At 38.3% G+C, this 22,372-nt stretch overlaps 5 protein-coding genes and 1 long non-coding RNA gene across 8 annotated transcripts; 4 read left to right on the forward strand and 2 right to left on the reverse strand.

The window, feature by feature from the left end:
- The first annotated feature begins 466 nt into the window (after positions 1 to 466).
- LOC133728500 (ubiquitin carboxyl-terminal hydrolase 25) lies at positions 467 to 6,254 on the forward strand. 2 transcript variants are annotated; one of them, XM_062155908.1, is made up of 10 exons: positions 467 to 527; positions 729 to 1,025; positions 1,112 to 1,652; positions 1,742 to 1,817; positions 1,965 to 2,057; positions 3,232 to 3,318; positions 3,409 to 4,142; positions 4,807 to 4,935; positions 5,568 to 5,705; positions 5,797 to 6,254. In XM_062155908.1, the coding sequence occupies exons 2-9, from the start codon at positions 839 to 841 to the stop codon at positions 5,668 to 5,670; spliced, it is 1,950 nt and encodes a 649-aa protein (XP_062011892.1). In that variant the 5' UTR covers positions 467 to 527; positions 729 to 838; the 3' UTR covers positions 5,671 to 5,705; positions 5,797 to 6,254. The 2 variants fall into 2 exon arrangements, with proteins under 2 accessions (XP_062011892.1, XP_062011893.1); XM_062155909.1 differs by having other exon boundaries at positions 512 to 527; positions 723 to 1,025.
- A 1,103-nt stretch (positions 6,255 to 7,357) lies between these two features.
- LOC133728504 (leucine-rich repeat receptor protein kinase EMS1-like) lies at positions 7,358 to 8,453 on the reverse strand. The gene has a single exon (XM_062155913.1). It carries the CDS (start codon positions 8,264 to 8,266, stop codon positions 7,397 to 7,399), a length of 870 nt encoding a protein of 289 aa, XP_062011897.1. The 5' UTR covers positions 8,267 to 8,453; the 3' UTR covers positions 7,358 to 7,396.
- A 3,257-nt stretch (positions 8,454 to 11,710) lies between these two features.
- On the reverse strand, positions 11,711 to 12,889 carry LOC133728506 (uncharacterized). 2 transcript variants are annotated; one of them, XR_009855871.1, is made up of 5 exons: positions 12,776 to 12,889; positions 12,502 to 12,631; positions 12,379 to 12,421; positions 12,200 to 12,266; positions 11,715 to 12,085 (listed from the first exon to the last, which is right to left on the reverse strand). It is a non-coding gene; the product is annotated as an uncharacterized LOC133728506 (long non-coding RNA). The 2 variants fall into 2 exon arrangements; XR_009855870.1 differs by having other exon boundaries at positions 11,711 to 12,085; positions 12,502 to 12,879.
- A 1,523-nt stretch (positions 12,890 to 14,412) lies between these two features.
- On the forward strand, positions 14,413 to 17,705 carry LOC133728505 (sm-like protein LSM2). Its single transcript, XM_062155914.1, has 3 exons — positions 14,413 to 14,545; positions 14,690 to 14,848; positions 17,224 to 17,705. Exons 1-3 carry the CDS (start codon positions 14,543 to 14,545, stop codon positions 17,341 to 17,343), a joined length of 282 nt encoding a protein of 93 aa, XP_062011898.1. The 5' UTR covers positions 14,413 to 14,542; the 3' UTR covers positions 17,344 to 17,705.
- Positions 17,706 to 18,234: 529 nt separating this feature from the next.
- LOC133731052 (F-box protein At3g07870-like) lies at positions 18,235 to 19,380 on the forward strand. Its single transcript, XM_062158523.1, has one exon. It carries the CDS (start codon positions 18,235 to 18,237, stop codon positions 19,378 to 19,380), a length of 1,146 nt encoding a protein of 381 aa, XP_062014507.1.
- A 1,535-nt stretch (positions 19,381 to 20,915) lies between these two features.
- On the forward strand, positions 20,916 to 22,279 carry LOC133728502 (F-box protein At3g07870-like). Its single transcript, XM_062155911.1, has one exon. The coding sequence runs from the start codon at positions 20,970 to 20,972 to the stop codon at positions 22,116 to 22,118; it is 1,149 nt and encodes a 382-aa protein (XP_062011895.1). The 5' UTR covers positions 20,916 to 20,969; the 3' UTR covers positions 22,119 to 22,279.
- Positions 22,280 to 22,372: the final 93 nt, after the last annotated feature.

Raw genomic sequence — 22,372 nt, forward strand, 5'->3', positions numbered from 1 at the left:
GCAAAATCGAAAGTGTAGTCCTTTGCTATGTACCAGAAGAGTGCAGCAAGGAGGAGATGCCAAGTCATCAAAAGGATGCAAGCAAAGGAATCCGGCCTATTGGATTAAGGTTATGCAAACTAATCATGTTTATCACCAAGTGATTGTAGTTCGATATTTTTAGCCAGAGCTACTCATCTAAGGAACTGTAAAGAACAAATGCATCTGATGATAATTGAGGGTAAACGCATAATTTTAAATTATTTTAATTTCGGCATTAAAATTTTATTACATGTGATCCCTCAACAGTTCTTTAAAAATGTCTGTTTGGTAATTATTGGAGAAAATATAAATGCTAGCGGACCGCGTTTCACAGAGATTACACGTGGGCCTTAACCGCGGAAGCCCAACTAACCGAACGAGGCCCATAAACGGCTTGACGATGTACCAAGTCTACGAGATACAAAAAGGAAACAGTAGGGAAAAAGAAGGAGAAGAGGGGACGACATGAACCCTCGAAAATCAGACCAGGAGGGATTTTGGGTTTGGTAAGGGCGCCACAGCTTTTCCTCTTCTTCTTCTTCTTCTCCTCTTCCTCACCCCTCTCTCTCTCTCTCTCTGCGTCTACCCGCCTTCCCCTTCAGTTACTGTTTACTTTTAATTCAAAAAAAAAATTAAATTAAATTAAATTAAATTTTTTCTTCTTCGTTTTTGCTGTGTGTGTTTTTTGATTTCAAAGAGAGAGAGAGAGAGAGAGAGAGAGAGAGAGGGACATGCTATTGTGGTGGAGGCGGTGGTGGTGCGGAGGCATCGAAACGACGTCGTTGCGGTCGTGCGATGCGGGTGGCCGCCGACGTTGATGGGCCTGCAATTTCAATTGCAGATGAGTTGGCAGCCGAGTCTACTGAATCAGAAGCGGAAGACAGGCCCGCCTCTAGGGTTGAAGAACCTCGGCAACTCTTGCTACCTCAACAGCGTCCTTCAGTGCCTCACCTACACCCCTCCTCTCGCCAATTTCTGCCTCCGAAACCAGCACTCCTCCCTCTGTAAGTTCCCCCCCCCCCACCTAACCCTACCTACCTACCTCTCAATTCGTTTCGGAAATTGAAATTGATTTTGAATTTGGTCTCAGGTGACTCTTCCGACAAGGAACGCAAGCGCGAGTGTCCGTTTTGCATGCTGGAGAGGCGAATAGTCCGCTCCCTCAGTGTGGATCTCAGTCTAGATGCGCCGGCGAAGATTCGGAGCTGTCTGAATATTTTCGCCGAACACTTTCGCCACGGTCGTCAGGAAGACGCTCATGAGTTCCTGCGTTACGTTATTGATGCTTGCCACAACACTTGCCTTCGCCTGAAGAAGCTCCGGCGCAACATCACCGGCAATGGTTTGTCCAACGGCAATGGCAATGGCAATGGCCACGCCAACGCGAATGGTCAGGCCAACGGCAAAGCCAGTGGGACGGCTCCGGCGTCGTCCACGGTGGTGATGGAGATATTCGGGGGAGCTTTGCAGAGCCAGGTGAAGTGTCTATCCTGTGGCACAGAGTCCAATAAGGTTGATGAGATAATGGATATTAGTCTTGATGTTTTGCATAGTAATTCGCTTAAAGACGCCTTGCAAAGGTTCTTCCAGTCTGAGCTTTTGGATGGCCAGAACAAGTACAAGTGCGAAAGGTATATCATCTCTCTCTCTCTGGTTACCTTCTTTGTTTTGTACTTCTCTTCGGAACTGGCTTTTGATGGAGGTTTTTATGTTTTTTTAGATGTAACAAATTGGTGGCGGCTAGGAAGCAAATGTCTATACTTCAAGCACCTAATGTTCTTGTAATCCAACTTAAGGTGAGTGCATCGTGTTCCCAAAAGATTTGTCCCTATTGTACTGTTGTAATCCAACTTAATTCTATAGGTGATAAAGTTACTCCGTCGGTTGCTGTTATTTTCTTTGTGTATTTAGAGTAACTCTGGTGTTTTGTTTTCTGTTGGTAGAGATTTGAGGGTCTATTGGGTGGGAAGATTGATAAATCCATTGCATTTGAAGAGTTTTTGGTGCTGTCGAGCTTCATGTGCAAAACAAGTCAGGTATGTTTAAGTTGTTTTTCCTTTGGTCTCAAGGTATGTTTAAGTTGTTAGTTAATGAAGTCATAACAGATCATGAAGAAAAAAAGAGCAATGATGTCATTGCATTGGCTGGTCTATCTTGTGCTTATTTAGATAGTAGGTGAACCTATTGACTATCACAATAATTACCTTGGAAAAAAAATTATGCTTATTGTCAATTTTTCATTTTCCAAGGATAGATAATACAGTAAATGATGTGTGATTTACAGCTTCTGGGTGGTGCTGAACCCTTCACCACAAAGCTATCAAGAAGCACCATTTCCTAGTAGAATTTTCCAAAACCTAGCAAACAGATATGCATTTACCAAGAAAACTTTTCCGGTATAATTTTGTTCAACTCTTACATGCTTGTGCTTTTTAAGATTGCTGGAATATGGTTGGCACTGGAAAATTGTTGAAATCTATATGGTGCAGTTTGGAGTGTTACAATACAGTTTTGTATGATTGCTTGCCTCTCTTGGAAGAAAATAGAGAGGCTAACCCTGCAATCACTAAAATTCTCAAAGGAACATAAGAACCCAAAGTATATGCCTTGGTAATCTTGTTGAGAGTCTAATGTATGCTTGATTTCTGCTTGTAATAAGAGTTAATCCTACAGGAAATTCATTATAATCCTAGAATTTGAAAAAATTAAAAAAACCATGGTAGGATGTGGTTTCCTCTAGAATTATTTAAGTGAGCACATTAAGAATGAACTGTAACCAGTTTTGATTTTTCAATCTGCTTCTCATGTGTCAATGGCCAAGTTGATTTGGTGGACAAAGGACCAAATCATGGTTGATTTATGTAGAGCTACAAAGGTGAAGTAATCGTCAACATAGTGGGTAGTGTTGGATTATTGGTTACATCCTTTGGAAATGCTGGCTTCATTTGTTACACATCTCCTCTGGTTTTTAATATGGGACACCAGTTATTGACATTAACAAGGATGTTATTTTTCTCCACTCCATGTGCTATTCTTCAAATCTTTATGAACGTCACTGCTGCTAAGACAGATATTTTATTTGCACCATTGTATCATGAGAGTGCTGTTTCTTTCTATTGATCCTTATATGTGGCCAAGTTGCAGACCTTTTCTTTTCTTTTCTTTTCCATGTACTAATTATGGTGCCTAATGCTTTTACTACAAATGCAGGATCCACGTCCAGAATATAAGCTTTGTGGTACTATTGTGCATTCTGGTTTTTCACCCGAGTCTGGTCATTATTATGCATATATTAAGGTCTGTGCACACTCATCACATTCTGTGCTATCAATAAGTTTGAATCAAACATTCCATCATCTATCTGACTTTTTCGTAATATGTCTACAGGATGCGATGGGTCGTTGGTATTGCTGCAACGATCAGTTTGTCTCTCTTTCAACTTTGCAAGAGGTCTTATCTGAAAAGGTTTACATCCTTTTCTTCTCCCGTACCAACCAAAGGTCGGTTAATGCTGCTTCAAATGGGTTAAAGTCTCAAAATTGTAATGGTCATGAGGCTTCCAAAAAACCGAAGCCTGCTCTTCCACCAAAAGGACCACAAATAAAAATTTCTGAACAGTCTTCTTGGAAGGATATTTCTACTAAATCTCAGGTTGATAAAGTGCCTTCAGGCCCACGGATGAAGTTTAACATCAATGGAAACTTGAGCACCAAAAGAACTCCTGCAACTGATAATGGAAACATTGCTTACAAGAACCAATCTGTGGGATCAAATGGGGAGGTGAAGGACTCGGTTAGTTTGGACAAAAGTGAGAAAGCCAAGATGACTTTGATAAATGGGGATGGTTTGAACGGGAATATAACATCTGATACTATTGAAGCTAACAACACCCAACCATTTTCTTCACCAATAGAAAATGGTAGTGTGGGTTCAGTGAAATCCGAACTCTCTGAAGTTACTGCTTCAGTGAAAACCGAACTCCCTGATCACTCTGAATTGGATAGCAGTGGTCCCAATGGTCACTCCATGGTCCTTGGGCCCAAAAGGAAATCTCGGGGTTCATGCATTTTGTTTGAACATGATGCTCAATCTCTGGAAAAAGTTGAAGAATTGAAGGCAGGGTATGTGATACTCTTTTACCTTCATTGAAATGAAATGTCTCTTTACTGTGTAGACTTATCTGGATTAGGATCTGCCTGTGATATGTGGCTTTACATTTGCTGACTACAAATTTCATGTTTATATCTTCATGTGTCCCACATTTTAGAGATGTGCTCATTATATTTGTGGCCAGATTTAGTCATTCATGTTAATTCCTAGCTTTATACAGTCTAGTGACTTAATCCGGGCCATATGATTAGACGTTGCGATGTCTGTTATGCCTTTAGATGTGACTGACTACACTTCTTTGGTTTTACGCATACCTCTAATTTCGTTATTTGGCTTTAGATGTGACTTTATTGCTTTCATATCTATTTTCGACCTGTTGTATCATATTGTCGATCTTATCTGGTGGTTAGGGTCATAGGTTTTCTTGATGTGTGTAATTTATTATTATCTCTGTGTTTTGTGTTTGCATCTGTTTTGATGCATGTAACTTGAGTTTGTTGCCTCAAACTATGTTTCTACAATTCGCTCTAGTCAACAGCATAAACTTGTAGCTAATTATTTTTTAGCACTCCCCCACCCCCCCCCCCCCCCCCCCCCAAAAAAAAAAAAAAAACAACTATTGCCTAAGTAATTTTTTTTCCTATTGCCTATTGACACACTTTTTATGTTGCTTAGTCTCAAGAAAGAAGCTCTCACAGTTTTGCGCTCATGCGGTTGGGCAGATGAGGTTTTCAGTTTTATGCGTTCCCGGAAGAGGTTATGTGTAGATCAAGTTGGACTCACTCAGAATGGTGATGAAGCAAAGTAAGATTCTTCAACTTTGTACTTATCTCATGAAATGTTGTTGACTCCCTTAACTTTATCGTGTAATTTCTTTCCTGATTTTTGAGTTGCATATGTGCCCATTTCCTATTATTCACCAACTGCAACTGAATTTCATTCAGTGGCCAAGTTTTTACTTCTCTTAATACCGTGAAAGTTTCTCTTGTGCAGTTTAGATCACGCGTTTTTTACTTGATGCACTTATCCTATGCTTGTTTTGCCTGGAGTTGAAATTGAGTGGTATAGTAGAATTTGTTTTGACATATCTTTCTGGTAACCACGGTTAGCAGTTCACATGGATATAAAGATATGGACTCCAAAATGCTAATCCTAGCAACTAGATTGTAAAAGACTAAACCTGACCATTTCATGCTTTCTGAAGTTATGCTTTACAGATTTTTAATTTTTTAATTTTTTTTGTTTGTTGATTTTATCAATTTTTAATCAGTCATTTAATTGCTGTTATCAACTTTTAAGTTTTATTTTTTATTTTTTTGTGAATACGTTTTAACTTTAACTATTGGTTATATCTAAGCCTTGGTATTCTGTTAGTGTAATAGCTTTTGTATTGGTATTATTAGAGATTCACTGTCAACTCTACTTATGCAATGCAGGAAACTGTTGATCAGGGATTCCAAATCAACTTTTATTTCAAAGATACCCGAGTCTTTGAAGGGGGGCTTCATCAAACGTATTAAATCATTTAGCCAAGAATAATGACATTATTGTGGTCTTGATTAACTCTGAACCTGGTACGTCAAAGAAACCTTCTTTATACTGATTTGAAATGTGCATATAAGAATTTGGCTGGTGTCATGACAATCTGTTTTTATATTTTTGCAGTGTGGTGACACTCTTTACCTGGTGGGACTTGGTGTATAATTTGTATAGAAACTCTTGTATCTCCTGAGGAAGCAGAGTATTATGCTATACACTGAACCCTTCTTAAGCAAGTGTCTCAGCAGTTACGTTTTGCCAATGGCAATATACTTGTATGTGCACGCCGTCGAGTTGAGATGAAAGTGCTAATTCAAAATTGCCGAAATTTTTGCTCTTTCGAGGCTGTGTTACTGGTTTTGTGTAGAGAACAAGTGAAGAGATTTAGAGATATATTCATTTATGTATGATATTCTTTTGGTTTAGTACTCGTTTTTATGGATTACTACTGTTCCATCAAAATGTGGTCGGATAGTTAAGAAAAAGGTTAGGAATCGAATCGAGTTGTATTACTTTTTGTTTAATTATCTCCAACTCACCTACTGAAATATAGTGGAAACCGTGATAGCATTTTGAATGAGTTATATGTTGGTGCATGCTGTTAATTTTACTGGACCATGATGGTATTTCACTTTTCAACTGTGTCAAAGAGCTCTTGGTCAGAAAAATGATTAACTTTAGCTATGGGATTGAGACAAGTGAGAGAGTCCCAGTAGTCTACACAATCCAGTCCAAGCAAGTTTTACAACATTTGACACGATCTCTATAGACTCTACCATTTGCCATTGTTGCACACCAAGCAAAGAAACAATACCTACCATAAGCCCGAGAACTAATCTCAGATTCTCTAGCAAGAAACCATGACAGATGAAGTGGTTTTATTGGATTTGAGTGAGGATTGCTTTAGCCAAGAAGGGCATTGCCATTGAGTATGAGTCTGAGAGAAGAAGATTTGAGCAACAACCTCGGCTTCTCATGATGAACCATTCACAAGCAAATCACAGTCTTGATCACAAGAGAAGACCAGTATGCTAATCGCTTGTCATTGTTTAATACATTGATGACGTTTGGGAAGACAAAGCTCGTCTTCTTCCCTCTGAACTTGATACCTGAGCCAAGGCTAGATTCTGGGCTATGTGGACAAGAAGGTTTCTCTTTCCAGTCACTAATTCATTCTTTCTTTAGTTCTTCAGCTTCTAACATGTGGAACCTGTTCTATTCCTCTAGAGTGCTTGTTTTTGGAAGATCTATTCTACAGAATCGAGAAGTTAATGATTTCTTCTAAGTTCTAATGCATATATAGAGTGCTTGTTTGTTGAAGATCTGTTCTATAAAAAATTGTAGTCCAAAAAGCAGCAAAGGACTGAAAAGAAAAAAAAAACAGCAAAGGAGCTTATAGAGTGCATCAATTGCTGTTGGAAAATGAGCTAGAGGACAGCAAGACCTACTTTGGGGGTAAGAGTTTGGCATACAAAGTTGGTTTTCTTATGGAGACTTACGGAAACATCAAACATATGCATGGTGGAAGAGTGTCCAAGCTTATGGCCGGCTTGGGGTAAGAGGTGCTTGCAAAGGAAGAGTGTGTCCAAGTCTGCTTGATCAATACAAAGTTGCATATATGACTTTCTTTTGGAGCTTAGAAAGAAAATTTATTGATTTCATGATATAATCATACATGAACAACTGACTCCAACTATAAACAATAAACTCCCAAAAATGCACTAATTCACATTGAAAGCTCATTTAAAAGCTCGACGACCTCAATCATAGGAGGCCTCTCTCTTGCAATCTCACGAGAACACAAACAAGCAATGGAAAAATACTTCTTAACTATGTCTTCATCCAAATCCTGCATCCGAATACAAGATTCCATCATTTCTATCTGCCGATCACCCATGACCATTTTCCTGGCCCATTCCACAATCCTCATTTTTTCCTTGTGATCAAACATGATCGGCAGGTTGGGCCATTTCGCAGTTGCGATTTCCAGCATCAGAATCCCAAAACTAAACACATCTCCTCTCAAGGTAGCCACATTGTTCCCCGCTAGGTACTCGGGTGGCATGTACCCCATGGCGCCATCATCAATAGTCGAGACATGCGATGATTCGATCTGTCTAGCGAGCCCAAAGCTAGTAATATGTGGCTGAAACTCCAAGTCAAGTAACACATTTTTGGCTCTAATGTCCCTATGAACAATAGGGCTTTTCAAGCCATGCAAATATGCGAGCCCATTAGCCAGACCTCTAACAATCCCTAACCTGGTTGACCATGGTAACGGGTTATCGGAGTCATGTAGCAAGCACTGAAGATCCCCTCTCTCAATGTACTCGTACACGAAATGTCCATCAGAGCTGTATCCCAAGAGCTTGATGATATTTGGGTGTCGAAGCTTTCCAAGTGTTTCGGCTTCAGCTCGGAATTCCCAAAACCCTGGGAACTCTGTGGGATCAAGCTTCTTGACGGCGACGGTGAGACCGTTGGAGAGATGAGCCTTGTAAAGCAGGAAGGAGTCCCCATGGCCGATGATCATGTCTGGCGAGAAGTTTTGAGTGGCCTTGAGAAGCTTGAGCATGGAGAACTGAGACGATGACATGCTTTAAGAAAAACTCAAGATCAAGGAACCAAAGCTATGAACGAAGAAGGAAAAATTACAGGAGAAACGTATGTTTGGGATGATATGCCGTGTTTGGTTCAGGTTGACCTGAGACCTTGTAGAGTCAGCTTACCAAAAGCAAGGAAAAACAGAGGAAAAGTTAAAGAAACTGCATTTTCAATCATGCCCAGAAGGCCAGAACAGAGTTCCCACAATAACATATATATAGACTTTACAAAAATGTTATAATCTGAACCAGCGGTCAATTATTCATGCTAGAACAAAAACGTGTCAAGCCCATGAGCTAAAGCTAATATAAGATAATGGACTAACACAGTGAAAGCCAGGAATGAACAGTAAATGATCCTATCAAAACCCAATTAAGAAAATGAAATCTCACCAATTACATTCACAAATCACAAGGGGGTAGGTGTAAACTGTAAAGTAGAAAATATAAAACTCCGGTCATGGGTGGTCACTCTTCTGTTTAAGTCGTTTTTCTTTGACATGTTTATATATATATATATATATATATATATATATATATATATATTTATTTCACTGAGGGATTCATTTTTTTAGTTTTTCCAGGGATAGGACATTAGACTAATTTTTCAATAATATTTTTGCATCTCAACCGTCCAGCTTTTATGTCCTAATGTATAGATCACTTTTACAAATTTTTAGCGGGGAAAAAGTCACAAACAGTACCCAAATTTAAAGTCATTCTACACTGTGGTACCTCATCTTCTAAATATATCACTTTGATACCTCAACTTATTATTTATGCATAAGATTCATACACGCCGTTAATAACACCGTTAACTCAAGTGTTATGTAGCTTTTTGTTATGGGTATTTTCATCAATTTATGTTTTCCCACCAAAAATTCCATGGGAGATGATCTAAAATTCCTTTCTTTTTGCTGAAAATAAATCTGTCAACAAGGAAAATATTATATTTGGGTTTATGGAAGATCAATTTAAGTTATTGTACTGGAAATTTTGACTTATTGTTATGATCCCAGGAAACATAATAATTAAAATGAGAAGAGGTGAGAGATTTATCGTTTTCAGCCTGCTAATTCACAAATAGAGAGTGATTTGGATAAGATCAGATTGTCTGCTAGCTTTATTAATTGTTGATTCTATATCATCTTATTTTAGCTCTTCAAATGTAATTTGTTGGGTAGATACTAGTTTTCTTTCAAGTTTAGGGTTTGAGTCTTTCCCCTTTTAATTGAAGAACTCTTCAGACAAAGAAGGAAAAATGCTTGTTCAATTCATTATGCATAATCAATTTCAATACCAATCATACACTACTACACAAAAGGCTTCACACGACGGTTTAAAACTGTCGTCTCACGTTTTGCATTTCCGTGGTCTATCGAGGCGTCGTCTGATGAAACGCTGTCAGACGACGGTTTTCAACCGTCGTATACCGATCATTGGGTCGACGGTTTGCAACTAAATCCGTCATCTGATAGACCGACAGATCTGCCGACAGCAGGTCGACAGAAATATGTCGTGGTGTGACTTCTACTCATACCACGGTTTTTAGGATTCCAGCGTGGTGTGACTTCTACTCATACCACGGTTTGTAGGATTCCAGCGTGGTGTGACTTATACTCATACCACGGTTTTTAGTATTCCAGCCTTGTCTCTTTGTTGTTCAGAAGTCAGTTTTTATTTTTAAGACGTTGTGTAAATTGTACACACACGACAGTTATTCCAGCATAAAATGTGGTGTGGTGACTTAAAAATTCAGTGCGCGCGCTTTCACACGACAGATATAACTCTAACCGTTGTATTGTGACATTTGAGACGATGGTTTTTGCTTATTTGTTGTCTGTGTGTGTATCCAACAATGATATCAGTATAGAAAAATGACCAAAAGAACATAAAATTAATCATAATAGATAGTTGTTATAATCTCAGAACAATCTAAATGGTCTGATAATGCTAATTGTATCTACAAAATAGGAGAACAGAAAAAAAAATCCAAGTCAAGTTCTATTCACTGATCTCCTGCTCTTCTTAGCTTTTGTCTTCAAAATTAAGCTTCACTTCATAACATTGGCACTCTTCATGGCCTAAAGAACAGTAATGGGGCTTCCTGCATGCATCATTTTTCACAAGAAACAATTGAAACAAAAAACACAAATTTTGACCAAGATTGGTATGACATTTGAGCTACTGGTAAGAGAAAGAATTTCACAAGAAGTTACACAAATTATTAGGAAAAAAAAATTGAAGCTCATTACTCATACAAGAAAACATAACTTGAATCGTTTTAGTTCCTTACCAATTAGCATAGCACATAACAACTAACAGTAGTTCACCAAACACATAATGAACAAACAAATCATTTCAGAACCAATTACAGAGAACTGAATAAACATCCTTAACAATAGAACTTGGAATAATGCGAATAGCTAGAAATTCTATATAGACAAGAATTTGGTACTTTTCCCATAGGCCAACTAATAAATCCTATCCATGCATCTGGTTTACAGATTTTTAAGGCCATTTTCTTTAAGAAGAATTTAGTAAACAAAACATCTAACACACACACAAACACACTCCAAATATTTAAACTTCACTTGAACTTATGTTCAACCAGTAGGTCAGATCAAGCAAGAAAAGCTTTTCTATCTTTCTTCCTCTCTTTATCCTTTTATCTCCTTCCTCTGAGATTGATCTTCTTCCCTAATACCACAATTGGGATTTTATATTTTTGTAAGTTCTTTTCATCTTTGTGCATCAGTATTACACTTTCATATAGTAAGAAAACAAAACATAATGATTAGTATTGAGCAAAAACAATGGGAGACCAGTTGATCGAAAAAGAAAACTAAATGAAATGGAAAATCAGTCAATACCACAGAAAATATAATTTAGCAAAGTAACAAACACAACTGGGCTGAATAAAGAATCCTACAATGCATCTATTTCAGTTCAAGATTAAAAAAAAAAAAAGTTAATCCTTGACACTAGAGTCTATTTTGTAGGAGCCTATATATTTCTTGGTGATACTTCTCTACTAGATTATTGCGCAGCAGTTGTACAACTATAAAACATAGATAAAAGGTTGAGGATGCTGATGATAATGACAACTTTCAGATTACAATGCAACTATGATAAGCATAACAGTAAACAATCAATGGAAATGACACTAGATTTCTAAAATGAAATTCTTAGCCCAATGTGGTGTATATAACTAGTTCCTCTACTACACTATCCTTCTGATTAGCACCACAAGATATATAGAACACTGATCAAGACTCACTGCCAGTATTGCAATCCTATTACAAAAAACCCAATATCCATATGCTATTCACAACCCAACTACTCAACAAATTCAAAGTGTAAACACATAATAGTCGGTTGCCAAACCAAAAAGACCTTGCAAAGAGTTCAGAACTAGAAACAACTGGGTTATATTCAAAATTGGAGCACGACAACAATCATTGAATGTATTCTAAACACAATGAAGCAAGTAGGCAGCAATTTCACTTCATGTGAAGACTAAATACCATCAAAATCATTCTGAATTAAACTAACTTGAACTGGATCAATTTCTAAATGGATGGAAAAGAAACATGAAAAGGAGCATCAAAACCATGGAATCAATGTGAAAGTGACAGTCTTCATATGTGTTTGATAAGAAAGAAAAGGCAACAATAGAGTAAAAAGAAATCATCTCATGTGCAGAGTGAGTAACGTATACTGCTATTCCCTATGCATGGATGAAAACCTGGGTAACAGTTTACTCCCTATCTTCCTCATCATTGTTCTTAAGGCCATGGCTCTATATATATCTGTTAAAAAAAAAAGAAGAAAAAAGAAGCTCAGGACTCATAACAGAATCAGAGCTACATGAAGAAGAAGACCATCCCTTGTAAGCTAAATAGAATCAGTGTCATAATACATACATGGAAACGTCTGAGCAACTACCTCTCCTTTTCAGCATGACTAGCTTGCTCTTCCTCCTCCGGGTCGCTACAGAGACATCAAGAACAACACAAGTGAGTCATGTTCAAATTAATCAGAAAAGAAAAGGATCATCAATAATAAAATACATTAGTTTGAACCAAAAGTGAGGAGTCTATACGGTTTAACTTCAGCCTTTGGGCGAGCTTTTGGTATAACCTTCTCTGCATCAAAACAAAGCAAATCAGAAATACTGTAACTAAACAGAAAGAAAGGAAAAAAAAATAAACCACCTGGAACTCACCCACGGTCGAAGAAGATGAAGAGCAGCTTGCTTTGTCTTCTTCTTTGCTTTTCTAATTCTCTGCTTTATCGTCAGTCATATGCATTCTCTTAGGGTTGGGCTCCTTTATCATCAAATCTTCTTCCTTCGCCTAAAACGCAACCAAACCAATCAAAACGCAAATTCAAGACAAAATTGAAGAACACCAAACCCTCAAGATCGGATTTTGAAATTGAATAGAATACGAGAAATCGAAAATTGAGAGAGAGATGAAGGAGATAATTAAGACCCCCACCCCCAAATTCAAATCCTTCTTCGATCCATGTCCCACCCTCAAGCTCGATCCCACTCCCAATCCCATCCCCAAGCTCCGTCTCTCTCTCTCCGCCGACGCCTCTGCATCTCCGCCACCACCTAATTAAACCCTAACCCAACCCCAATCTCATCCCACTTTCCCACTGTCGCTCTCTCACCACCCTCTTCGCGTAATCCTAACCGCGTCCACCGTCAGCTCACTCTTTTTCACGACCCTCGTAACGTGAGGCCCGAGTTGGTTTTAGGTATTGAATTGGGAATAGATGGGAATGGAAGAACCCTAAGGTGATGGGATGGGAAAGGAAGTGATCTTCAGGTTTGGTCGAAGAGTGATGGTCCGGTTGGGTCTGTTGAGAAAGGGCATCGACATAACAGCGGCTAATGACGTTTTGCAAATGGGGTATGTGTTGGTTGCCTCTATATTCTAGAGCTATTTTTTGTCCAAGTGTATTTTTTTCACTGCTTTAATTATATTTAGACAGCATTCAGCTATTGGGAGAAGCCCTCACTTGATTTATGGACAAGCCCCCTCAGACAATGGTTTTTCATATTTACGTTGTCTGAATGCCCAATTTTAAATTTTCAGTTTGCCTCCCGTTATTGCCTGGGTGGAGGGAAATGGATTTGGGGGGAGAGAATGGGGGGAAACAATTGGAGGGAATGTTGGTGGACATGTTTCACTTGCAAGCCTATGGATTCATACCACAGTTTTAAACAAACTGTCGTATCACCACTGTGTGCTGGGAAAATTTAAGTGCTGTCAAATGGTGGAAAATTTGCTACCCTATAACCATTTCGACCTCACACCATGCTTCCATTTATAAACGTCTTCTGAAACAATTTGTAAATCTAGCATGAAAAACAACCGTTGGTTGAATTCATATTAGAAGACGGAAATTTTACAACCGTCGTCTCAATAATGAGAAATGATTCACACCACGGAAAACAGTGTAGCGTCGTATGAGAGGTGTCGTCTGATTCATTTTTTGTAGTAGTGATAGCAGATTGTCTCTAGTAGAGTTGTAGAAATTGCTTGAAACTTTTAGTATTTATGGTTGTTGTAGTTATTTGCTTACTCTTTAAATATAGATCCATGGTTATTTGGTTTCATCGACAATGAAGAAAGATGTAGCAAGTGTTTTTGTTGTGTTTTTGTTTTTTAATAAAAATAAATATGAATTAACGGAGTGAGTTTTTATTAAATGGCAAATAACATTGAGATTTTTGGTGAGAAAATATAAATTGACGAAAATATCCATGACAGAAAGCTACATGACACTTGAATTAACGGTGTTATTAACGGCGTGTATGAATCTTATGCATAAATAATAAATTGAGGTATCAAAGTGATATATTTAGAAGATGAGGTACCAAAGTGTAGAATGACTTTAAGTTGGGGTACTGTTTGTGACATTTTCCCTTTTTAGCGAAATCGGTGATCGTTAAGGTATTCAAAATGACGATTTAAAATTATAAGTATGAACGGTTCAAATTTGACACTTCAAAATGACCTCTTTTATCATTGGTCCAAAAAAGAAAAAAAAAAAAAAAAAAAACAGAGGCCCAAGGCCCGATTAAAATTGACCTCGATGGCTCTTTATGCCAGTCGCTGTTTTGCCCCCCTCTAAATAACGCGAAGCCGCGAACTCCACATTCCACATCTTTCACTCTTGTTCCGTCGCTTCGCTTTGCAACTCGATCGGAGGGACACCAAAACAGCTCAGACCTTTCTTCTACCTAACAAAAAATGGTAGTTTCCACTTTCCATTTTTCTATTCCAACCTTTTCTTATTGGGTTCCCCCTATTTTTCCGATTGTAATTTCTTACTGATTTTCCGTCGGAGTTTTCTCTGCAACCGTTAATCTCAACTGTTTTTTTTTTGGGTCTGTGCAGTTGTTCTTCTCCTACTTCAAGGAGTTAGTGGGCCGAGAAGTCACTGTGGAGCTCAAGAACGACCTTGCGATTAGGGGCACACTTCACTCCGTCGATCAGTATCTCAACATAAAGCTTGAGAACACTAGGGTTGTTGACCAGGACAAGTACCCCCACATGGTATCTCTCACTTCTCTTTTGCTAATTTACTCTTCTTTATGTGCCTGTGTGATGTTTTTTTTACTTTCTAGGGTTTTGGTAATTTGAGGGTAATCCTGGTAATTTTGAATGTCGTGTGAAGTTAGGGTTTTGGATTTAGCATGCTCTGTCGAATTCGTTTTCGTGTAATTGATGAACAATGGTGGCGATTGGCCATTCACTTGAGTAGGTCCTGGACCCTGGCTTATGAGTGATCATAAGCACGTTAATTGCATACAGGAAGTACATAGCAGTTGGTATTTGAATTTTTATGTGAAGGATTGCGAATTTTGGCTCTTTGTAGGATATATAGTTGATGGAAGTGTGACAGTTAAGATAGAGGAAAGGGAATGAGCTGAGTGGGATAGTTAGATTCTTGAAATAACGATGAAGCTGAAGGGAAGGTTAAATGAAACCACTTTTAAGGCAGTATAGTACACTTTCTGAAGCTACTTAAAACTTGGAATAATGTACTAATAAGATGCATTTAGGATTGGCCGTTCCCTTGAGTAGATCCTGGCTTCTGAGTGATCATAACATTGCATTCTGGAAGTACATAACAGTTTGTGTTTTTAATTTTAATGTGAAGGATTGCGAATTTTGGTTCTTTCGTAGGATATTTAGTTGATGGAAGTGTTGACAGTGAAGATAGAGAAAAGGGAATGAATTGAGTGTGGGATAGTTGGATTCTTGAAATAATTATGAAGCTAAAGGGAAGGGTAAATGAAGCCACTCTGAGGCAGTATATTACACTTTCTGATAAGCTACATAAGACTTGGAATAATGTACTAATAAGATGCATTTAGAATTCATATTTTAGGAAGTGGATATGTGGCACTATGAGAAAGTACGCATTAGCAGCGATGAAATTTGTTCTAGGGTGGGGATAAATCCCACTAAAGAGAAACTGAGTCATCTGTTGTGATTTCATTAATTGGATTTTGAAGATTTGAAGCCACCTAGGATTTAGTTTACTGTTGTTAATGGCACAGAAAAGTGGACCAAAAATGGCATGGATAGAACTAGTGAGGAGTTTGGGGTTTGGAGATATAGTCTGGAGTATAACAATGAGATTCAAGTCCCTTTATAAAGAAGTTTTTGTAATTTATTTTCTCTCATAAACGTCTGTTATAGTTGAAAAAGACTGGGTTCCGTTGCTTCTCCGACCCATGATAAAGAAGAAAAACAAAGGCCTGTTTGACTAACCATCAGTGTATATCTGTTTGTGAGTGTGTGCCTATAAGTAAAACAAAACGTCTGCTTTCCTTTACTGCCCCCTTGAAATGTGCAGAGCCACTGCTCTTGTTCAACAGTAAAACCCTGTTCAGTTTAGTATTGCTTCCCTGACGTTTCTCTCTCACCTATTTGCGGACAAGCATTTTACAACTTAGTGCTTCAAACAATTTATGTACCCTAAAGTGAAATACATCAATGCAACTTTATTTTAAGCATGCACTTGTTCATTCCTTGGGAAAGCTTAGTTGTGTAGTGAGGGTCTCATTTACTTTTTCTTTTTCTTCCTTTCATTGTAAGAATCCCGTCACAGACTGAGTTCAAGTCATACGAAATCTTGGGTGTATTCTAAGTCATACGAATCCTGTCACTTTCAATTTTAGCTAAATCTGTTAGTCAAGTATGATATATATATATATATATATATATATATTTTTTTTTTTTTTTGGATGGGACTGTGTGGACTGGGCAGCTTAAAAGGATAGAATCTCTATATTAAAAGTGTTGTAGTCTAATTTGGGGCTTATGAGTGATTGTGTTCATTCCTTTTTTTATGTTGGTCTGTGGTAAAGTTTTAGCATGCCATATGGTAGTTGTGATTTCAGGGCATGCAAGTAAGCTTAATTTGTTCTTGGGTTTTATGAGTTGAATGCTCAGCATTGTGTATAAACTTGGGGTTTAAGTATTATCTGATCTGAGTATCTTTGTCGTTTTCAGATAAGTTAGACCTGTAAATTTGCCAATTTAATTTTGCACATTCGTGGAATCTAGTGATGGAAGGATTATCTGTTGAATTCATAATGGTGGAGTTTTCCTTCTTGCTAGACTGTGTATGGTCAAACTATCATTTCTAGAAGATATTGGATTCAAATTTCAGTGGTGGTTTTTCTTTTTGGGTGAGGTGAAAAACTATATAAACATGTGTCATTAGCTTTCAAGACTTTTGACGCGTATTTGCTTGGTTACATGTAATTGTCAACATACTCTTTACTTTATTGAGCTGCTGTTGTGTTTCTGCCTTTCTGACTCTTTTATGCTTAAATAAAATATAGCGGTTGAGTTTCACTCTTGAATAATAAGTTGCTCTTTCAATTTAAGAATCGCTTGGCTATGTCTTTTTGCAGCTTTCAGTGAGGAACTGTTTTATCAGGGGATCAGTTGTGAGATATGTTCAACTACCTCCAGAGGGAGTTGATGTTGAACTGCTGCACGATGCCACCAGAAGGGAAGCTCGGGGTGGTTGAAATTCATTTCAGTTTAGATGCTGGTGAGATAGGCCTGTTTGAGCACTCGAGTATCGTTGTTTTTGCTGCATGTCTATTTTCATTCCAATACCTTCTGTATTGTTAAAGAAGGCGTCTCCTATTAGACAATAGCAGTGTAGCCCTGTGATAACTATTTATCATTTTGAACATGGTGCAAGTTAATTTTTATACATTTGATGAAATGTAGTAAATGTTTTAAGATCCATGAAAAGGGGACAGCAGGAACCCCGGCTGCAGCAAAAGTGGATGCTCTATGTGATTGTCATGCACACTAACTTGTTTGTAATTTTCTTTCCTCACTTTGTTTGCCTATATGAGTAGTTGGATATCATCTTTTATCATGAGTAAGTTGGTGAAGCCTAACAGAATTGAAAACCTAACTTGGAAGTGCTTGGTCCCAACGCCATTTTGTTGATACATAAATCTGCTTGCGATGATCCGTTATAGCTGTAGAGCGATGTTTCTGAATCCCATTGCTCTTTATTTTCTTTAGTTAAAACAACATAATGCAGCATCTGAATTCTTTTTCCTCCATTTCGAGATGTGTATTGTTATGAGATTTGTTTAAACAAATGAAACGTTGTTGAATTGTAGGTCACGAAAATTCTTTTAACAAATTTTGATAATTTGACATCATTGAGCGAAATTGAAAACAAGAAGCCAGATTTGATAACATTGAACCAAAATTGAATATAAACAGTCACAAATTATCTTAGGCCGATAAAAAGCAGCCCAGCCCAATCCTCTAAACCCAAAAGAAGCAGTACTGACTCACGAGTTTTCCTTATCGCAATAGGAATACTAGCTAAAATTCTAACCCTACATATTGCGATCGGCGCAGTACTTCAAGCCCTCTCCCAACCAAACAGGATGACAACCAAAGTTTGCCAGAATAATGGCGGACTAGTACCAAACCAAGATGATAAAAAGCCCTACCTTCTTCAATTACCGGATCACATAATAGCGGAGATCTTGTGCAAACTTCCAACCAAAACGCTCGTTCAATGCCAGCTTGTGTGCAGGTCTTGGCGCTGTTACCCCCACTTGTCTAGAGACCTGTTTTCACGAACACCCACATGCCTTTTGCTCTACGACTGGAGCCCGCGCTGCAGATTGTTCACACTGGTAGACCTCAAGAACAACTTAATTCAAGATGCCGTAATGAAGTTTCGTAGTGATGGAAATCCCACATACAATCAGCCATATGTAACTGTTGTGGGTTCATGCAATGGCTTCCTTTTTCTATACGATTTTGCCTGGGGTTTATTTGATAGGACGGGTTTTCGTTTTTACATATCCAATCCTTTGACCGGTGAGTCTTTATCTCTTCCACCTACTGATACTGGTGAACAGGATGATGATATTGAAGGTTTTGGTTTTGGTTTTGGATTTAGTCCTATCAGTAATGCCTATAAAGTACTTCTGTTTGTGCCTGTAATCCATGAACCTGACAAAGTGGAGGTAAAGGTTTTGACTCTTGGCTCGTGGATTTGGAGAAGCATTGGGAATTATGTGTTCTCATCTCTTCGTGATCAATCACGTTATCGCGAGATTTATCTCAATGGTTTTCTTCACTGGATTGGTGGCTCTATTGAGGGCTCTGGTATAATTGCCTTTGACGTTGAGAGGGAGTGTTTTCAAGAGTTACCCCTGCCACCTTCTTGTTTAAGTTTAAATGTAAGCGTCACTTTAGACCTCGGAGTCTTGAAAGGTTGCCTGTCTGTAACAGTTAGCTCTGGTACCAAACTCATTGTTTGGGCGATGAAGGATTATGGCTGTAATGAGTCTTGGACCAAAGACTTGGAAATAAGCGGCACTGATCTGTTTGATAAACAAGTGATGGAATACACAGAAGAGGGGAAAGCGTTATTGTTAGATAGACGTAGACTTCAGGTGTATACTCCTGGAAGAGAGGGTCTTGAGATGCTCGTGGTAGATGGGAGACAGCATTCAATTATAACGTCAAAATTTCCTTACATTCCAAGCTTGGTCTCAATTAGAGATATCACCGGGTAACGGAGTTCTAAATCATCTAGTTAAGCATTGTTCTGATATTTCTATCATCAGGCGTCGGAGCTTGAAATCATCTAGACTATTACTTCTTAATTTTTTTTAAAAATTCTTTTTATTATACCTTTTTTTTGCCTATTTTGTTGGCAGAAGCAATAAATAATTTTATGGAAGAGGAAAGGTCTCATCTCTTCTTTTTTTACATGTTTGGCCATCTAGATCTTACAGCTTAGAATTAAGATTATACGTTGCAAATATACCCTCAAAAATTTAAAATTAACCAAAATTTTGTTAATATCATTGAAAAATTTTGTTAATACTTGGCTACTTAGGCTAGAGGTTTCCCTGTTGCACAATCATCTATTCATATGGAGGCTGAAGCACTCGGTAGGTTTAAAAATTGCTATACAAGTTAATGAAGATGACCTTATGACATTGGAAGGATCATGGATGATTGGCAAAGATATGTTAATGTGTTTAATTTTTTTTACTTTCATCATATTTTTCGTGAAGTTCAGCGCATCTTGCTAGATGTAGAATGTTAGATGAATTATGTTTAGCAGAAACACCTATCATTGAAGGAGGCCCAGCCCAATTCCTAAACCTGTTCTATTGCTATTTCTACTCAATTCTCAGGTTGAGTATATTCACCCCATTGACTATTAACATATTTTTATTAAATAAATTTATAATCCAACAGTTCATATCTTAAATTATCCTTTAAAGATCATCTCTGTAAAAAATCAATCGAATCGGAAATCGTTTAAGTATCTAATTGAATCAAACAAATAGATGGTTCTAACAACACTTACTACTATTATGATGAACCGTCCATGTATTTCATAGAAATAAATAACTAATAAGTCTTCAATTTGATTGATTTTTAACTGACAACATGAATGGTTGAATTAGAAAATTATAAAGTTATTATGCGTTAATCGCAAGACATGATGAATATGTTCATTCACCCAAAGGGTGAACTTAAGAATTGTCCTTTCTACTTCGTCTTCCTCCTTAGTCTCACTTCACACCGACTCAGTATCCAACTTCAATGGAGGGAAAATTCGGGACATTATGGAACGAAGTACGGGAGCTCAATCTAGGCACCTCCGGCGAACTGGACCGAGTCCACTTCCCGCCAACTCCACTCCAAGTCCGCCGAGACTTTGTCTCCTAAAACAAGCCCTGCTCATCTCCAACGCTACCCATCACTGGCCGGCCCTTACCCGCTGGACCTCCGACTCCTACCTCACCTCCGCCCTCTCCTCCTCCCACGTGTCCCTCCACCTCACGGCTGCGCCGACGCCCTCGTCCCCTAGTTTTTATACATTTGATGAAATGTAGTACGTACATGTTTTAAGATCCATGAAAAGGGGACACAGCAACAAATCAGATTGATTACATTGAACCAAAATATGATTAACTTAGGCCCAAGGATTAAAAGCAGCCCAGCCCAATCCTCTAAACCCAAAAGAAGCAATACTGTCCACGAGTTTTCCTTATTGCAATAGGAATCCTAGCTAAAATAGAACTTATGCTTCAAGCCCTACATATAGCGATGCCGGCAGTGCTTCAAACTCTTCCAACCAAACAGGATGACAACCAAAGTTTGCCCGAATAATGGTGGACTAGTACCAAACCAAGAAGATAAGAAACCCTACCTTCTTCAATTACCAGACCACATAATAGCAGAGATCTTGTGCAAACTTCCAACCAAAACGCTCGTCCAATGCCAGCTTGTGTGCAAGTCTTGGCGCTGTTACCCCCAGTTATCTAGAGACCTGTTTTCACGAACACCCACATGCCTTTTGGTCCACGACTGGAGCCCGTGCTGCAAATTGTTGACATTGGTAGACCTCAAAAGCAACTTTATTCAAGAAGATGTCGTAATGAGGTTTCGTAGTGATGGAAATCCCATGTACAATCAGTCACATGGAACTATTGTGGGTTCATGCAATGGCTTCCTTTTTCTATACCATTTTGCCTCGACTTTCTGTGGTAGGAGGCGTTTTTACAGCATATCCAATCCCTTGACCGGTGAGTCTTTATCTTTTCCACCTACTGATACTGGTGAACAGAATGATATTAAAGATTTTGGTTTTGGATTTAGTCCTATCAGTAATGCCTATAAAGTACTTCTGTTTGTGCCTGTAATCGATGAACCTGACAAAGTGGAGGTAAAGGTTTTGACTCTTGGCTCGTGGATTTGGAGAAGCATTGGGAATTTTGTGTACTCTCTTCGTTTTCCATCACGTAATGGCGGGATTTATCTTAATGGTTTTCTTCACTGGATTGGTGGCTCTGTTGACGGCTCTCGTATAATTTGTGCTTTCGACGTTGAGAGGGAGTGTTTTCAAGAGTTACCCCTGCCACCTTCTCGATGCGTCGCTACTTTAAACCTCAGAATCTTGAAAGATTGGCTCTCTGTAACAGTTTGCTCTTATACCAAAATCATTGTTTGGGTGCTGAAGGATTACGGCTGTAACGAGTCTTGGACCAAAGAGTTGGAAATAAGCGGCACCACTCTGTATTTTAAACAAGTGATAGAACACACAGAAGAGGGGAAAGCGTTATTGCTTGATAAAATAAGACTTGCACTTGAGGTGTATACTCCTGGAAGAAAGGGTCTTGATCAGATACTCGAGGTAGACAGTCTCTCAAGGGCTTCAATATTTCCTTACATTCCAAGCTTTGTCTCAATTGGAGATATCACCGGGTGTCCGAGCTCGAAATCATCTAGTTAAAGCATTCTTTTGATCTTTCTATCATCGGGCGTCGGAGCACGAAATCATCTAGACGATAAAAATAAACTTCTTAATTTTTATTTTTTGTTTATTATACCTTTTTCGCCTATTTTGTTGGCAGAAGCAATAAATAATTTTATGGAAGAGGAGGAAAGGTCTCATCTCTTTGGTTTTTAGTATTTTTACATGTTTGGCCATCTAGATCTTATAGCTTAGGACTAGGATTAAACGCTGCCCTCAAAAAATTAAAATTA

This window comes from Rosa rugosa, chromosome 2 (assembly GCF_958449725.1).
Source record: "Rosa rugosa chromosome 2, drRosRugo1.1, whole genome shotgun sequence".
Classification (NCBI taxonomy): domain Eukaryota; kingdom Viridiplantae; phylum Streptophyta; class Magnoliopsida; order Rosales; family Rosaceae; genus Rosa; species Rosa rugosa.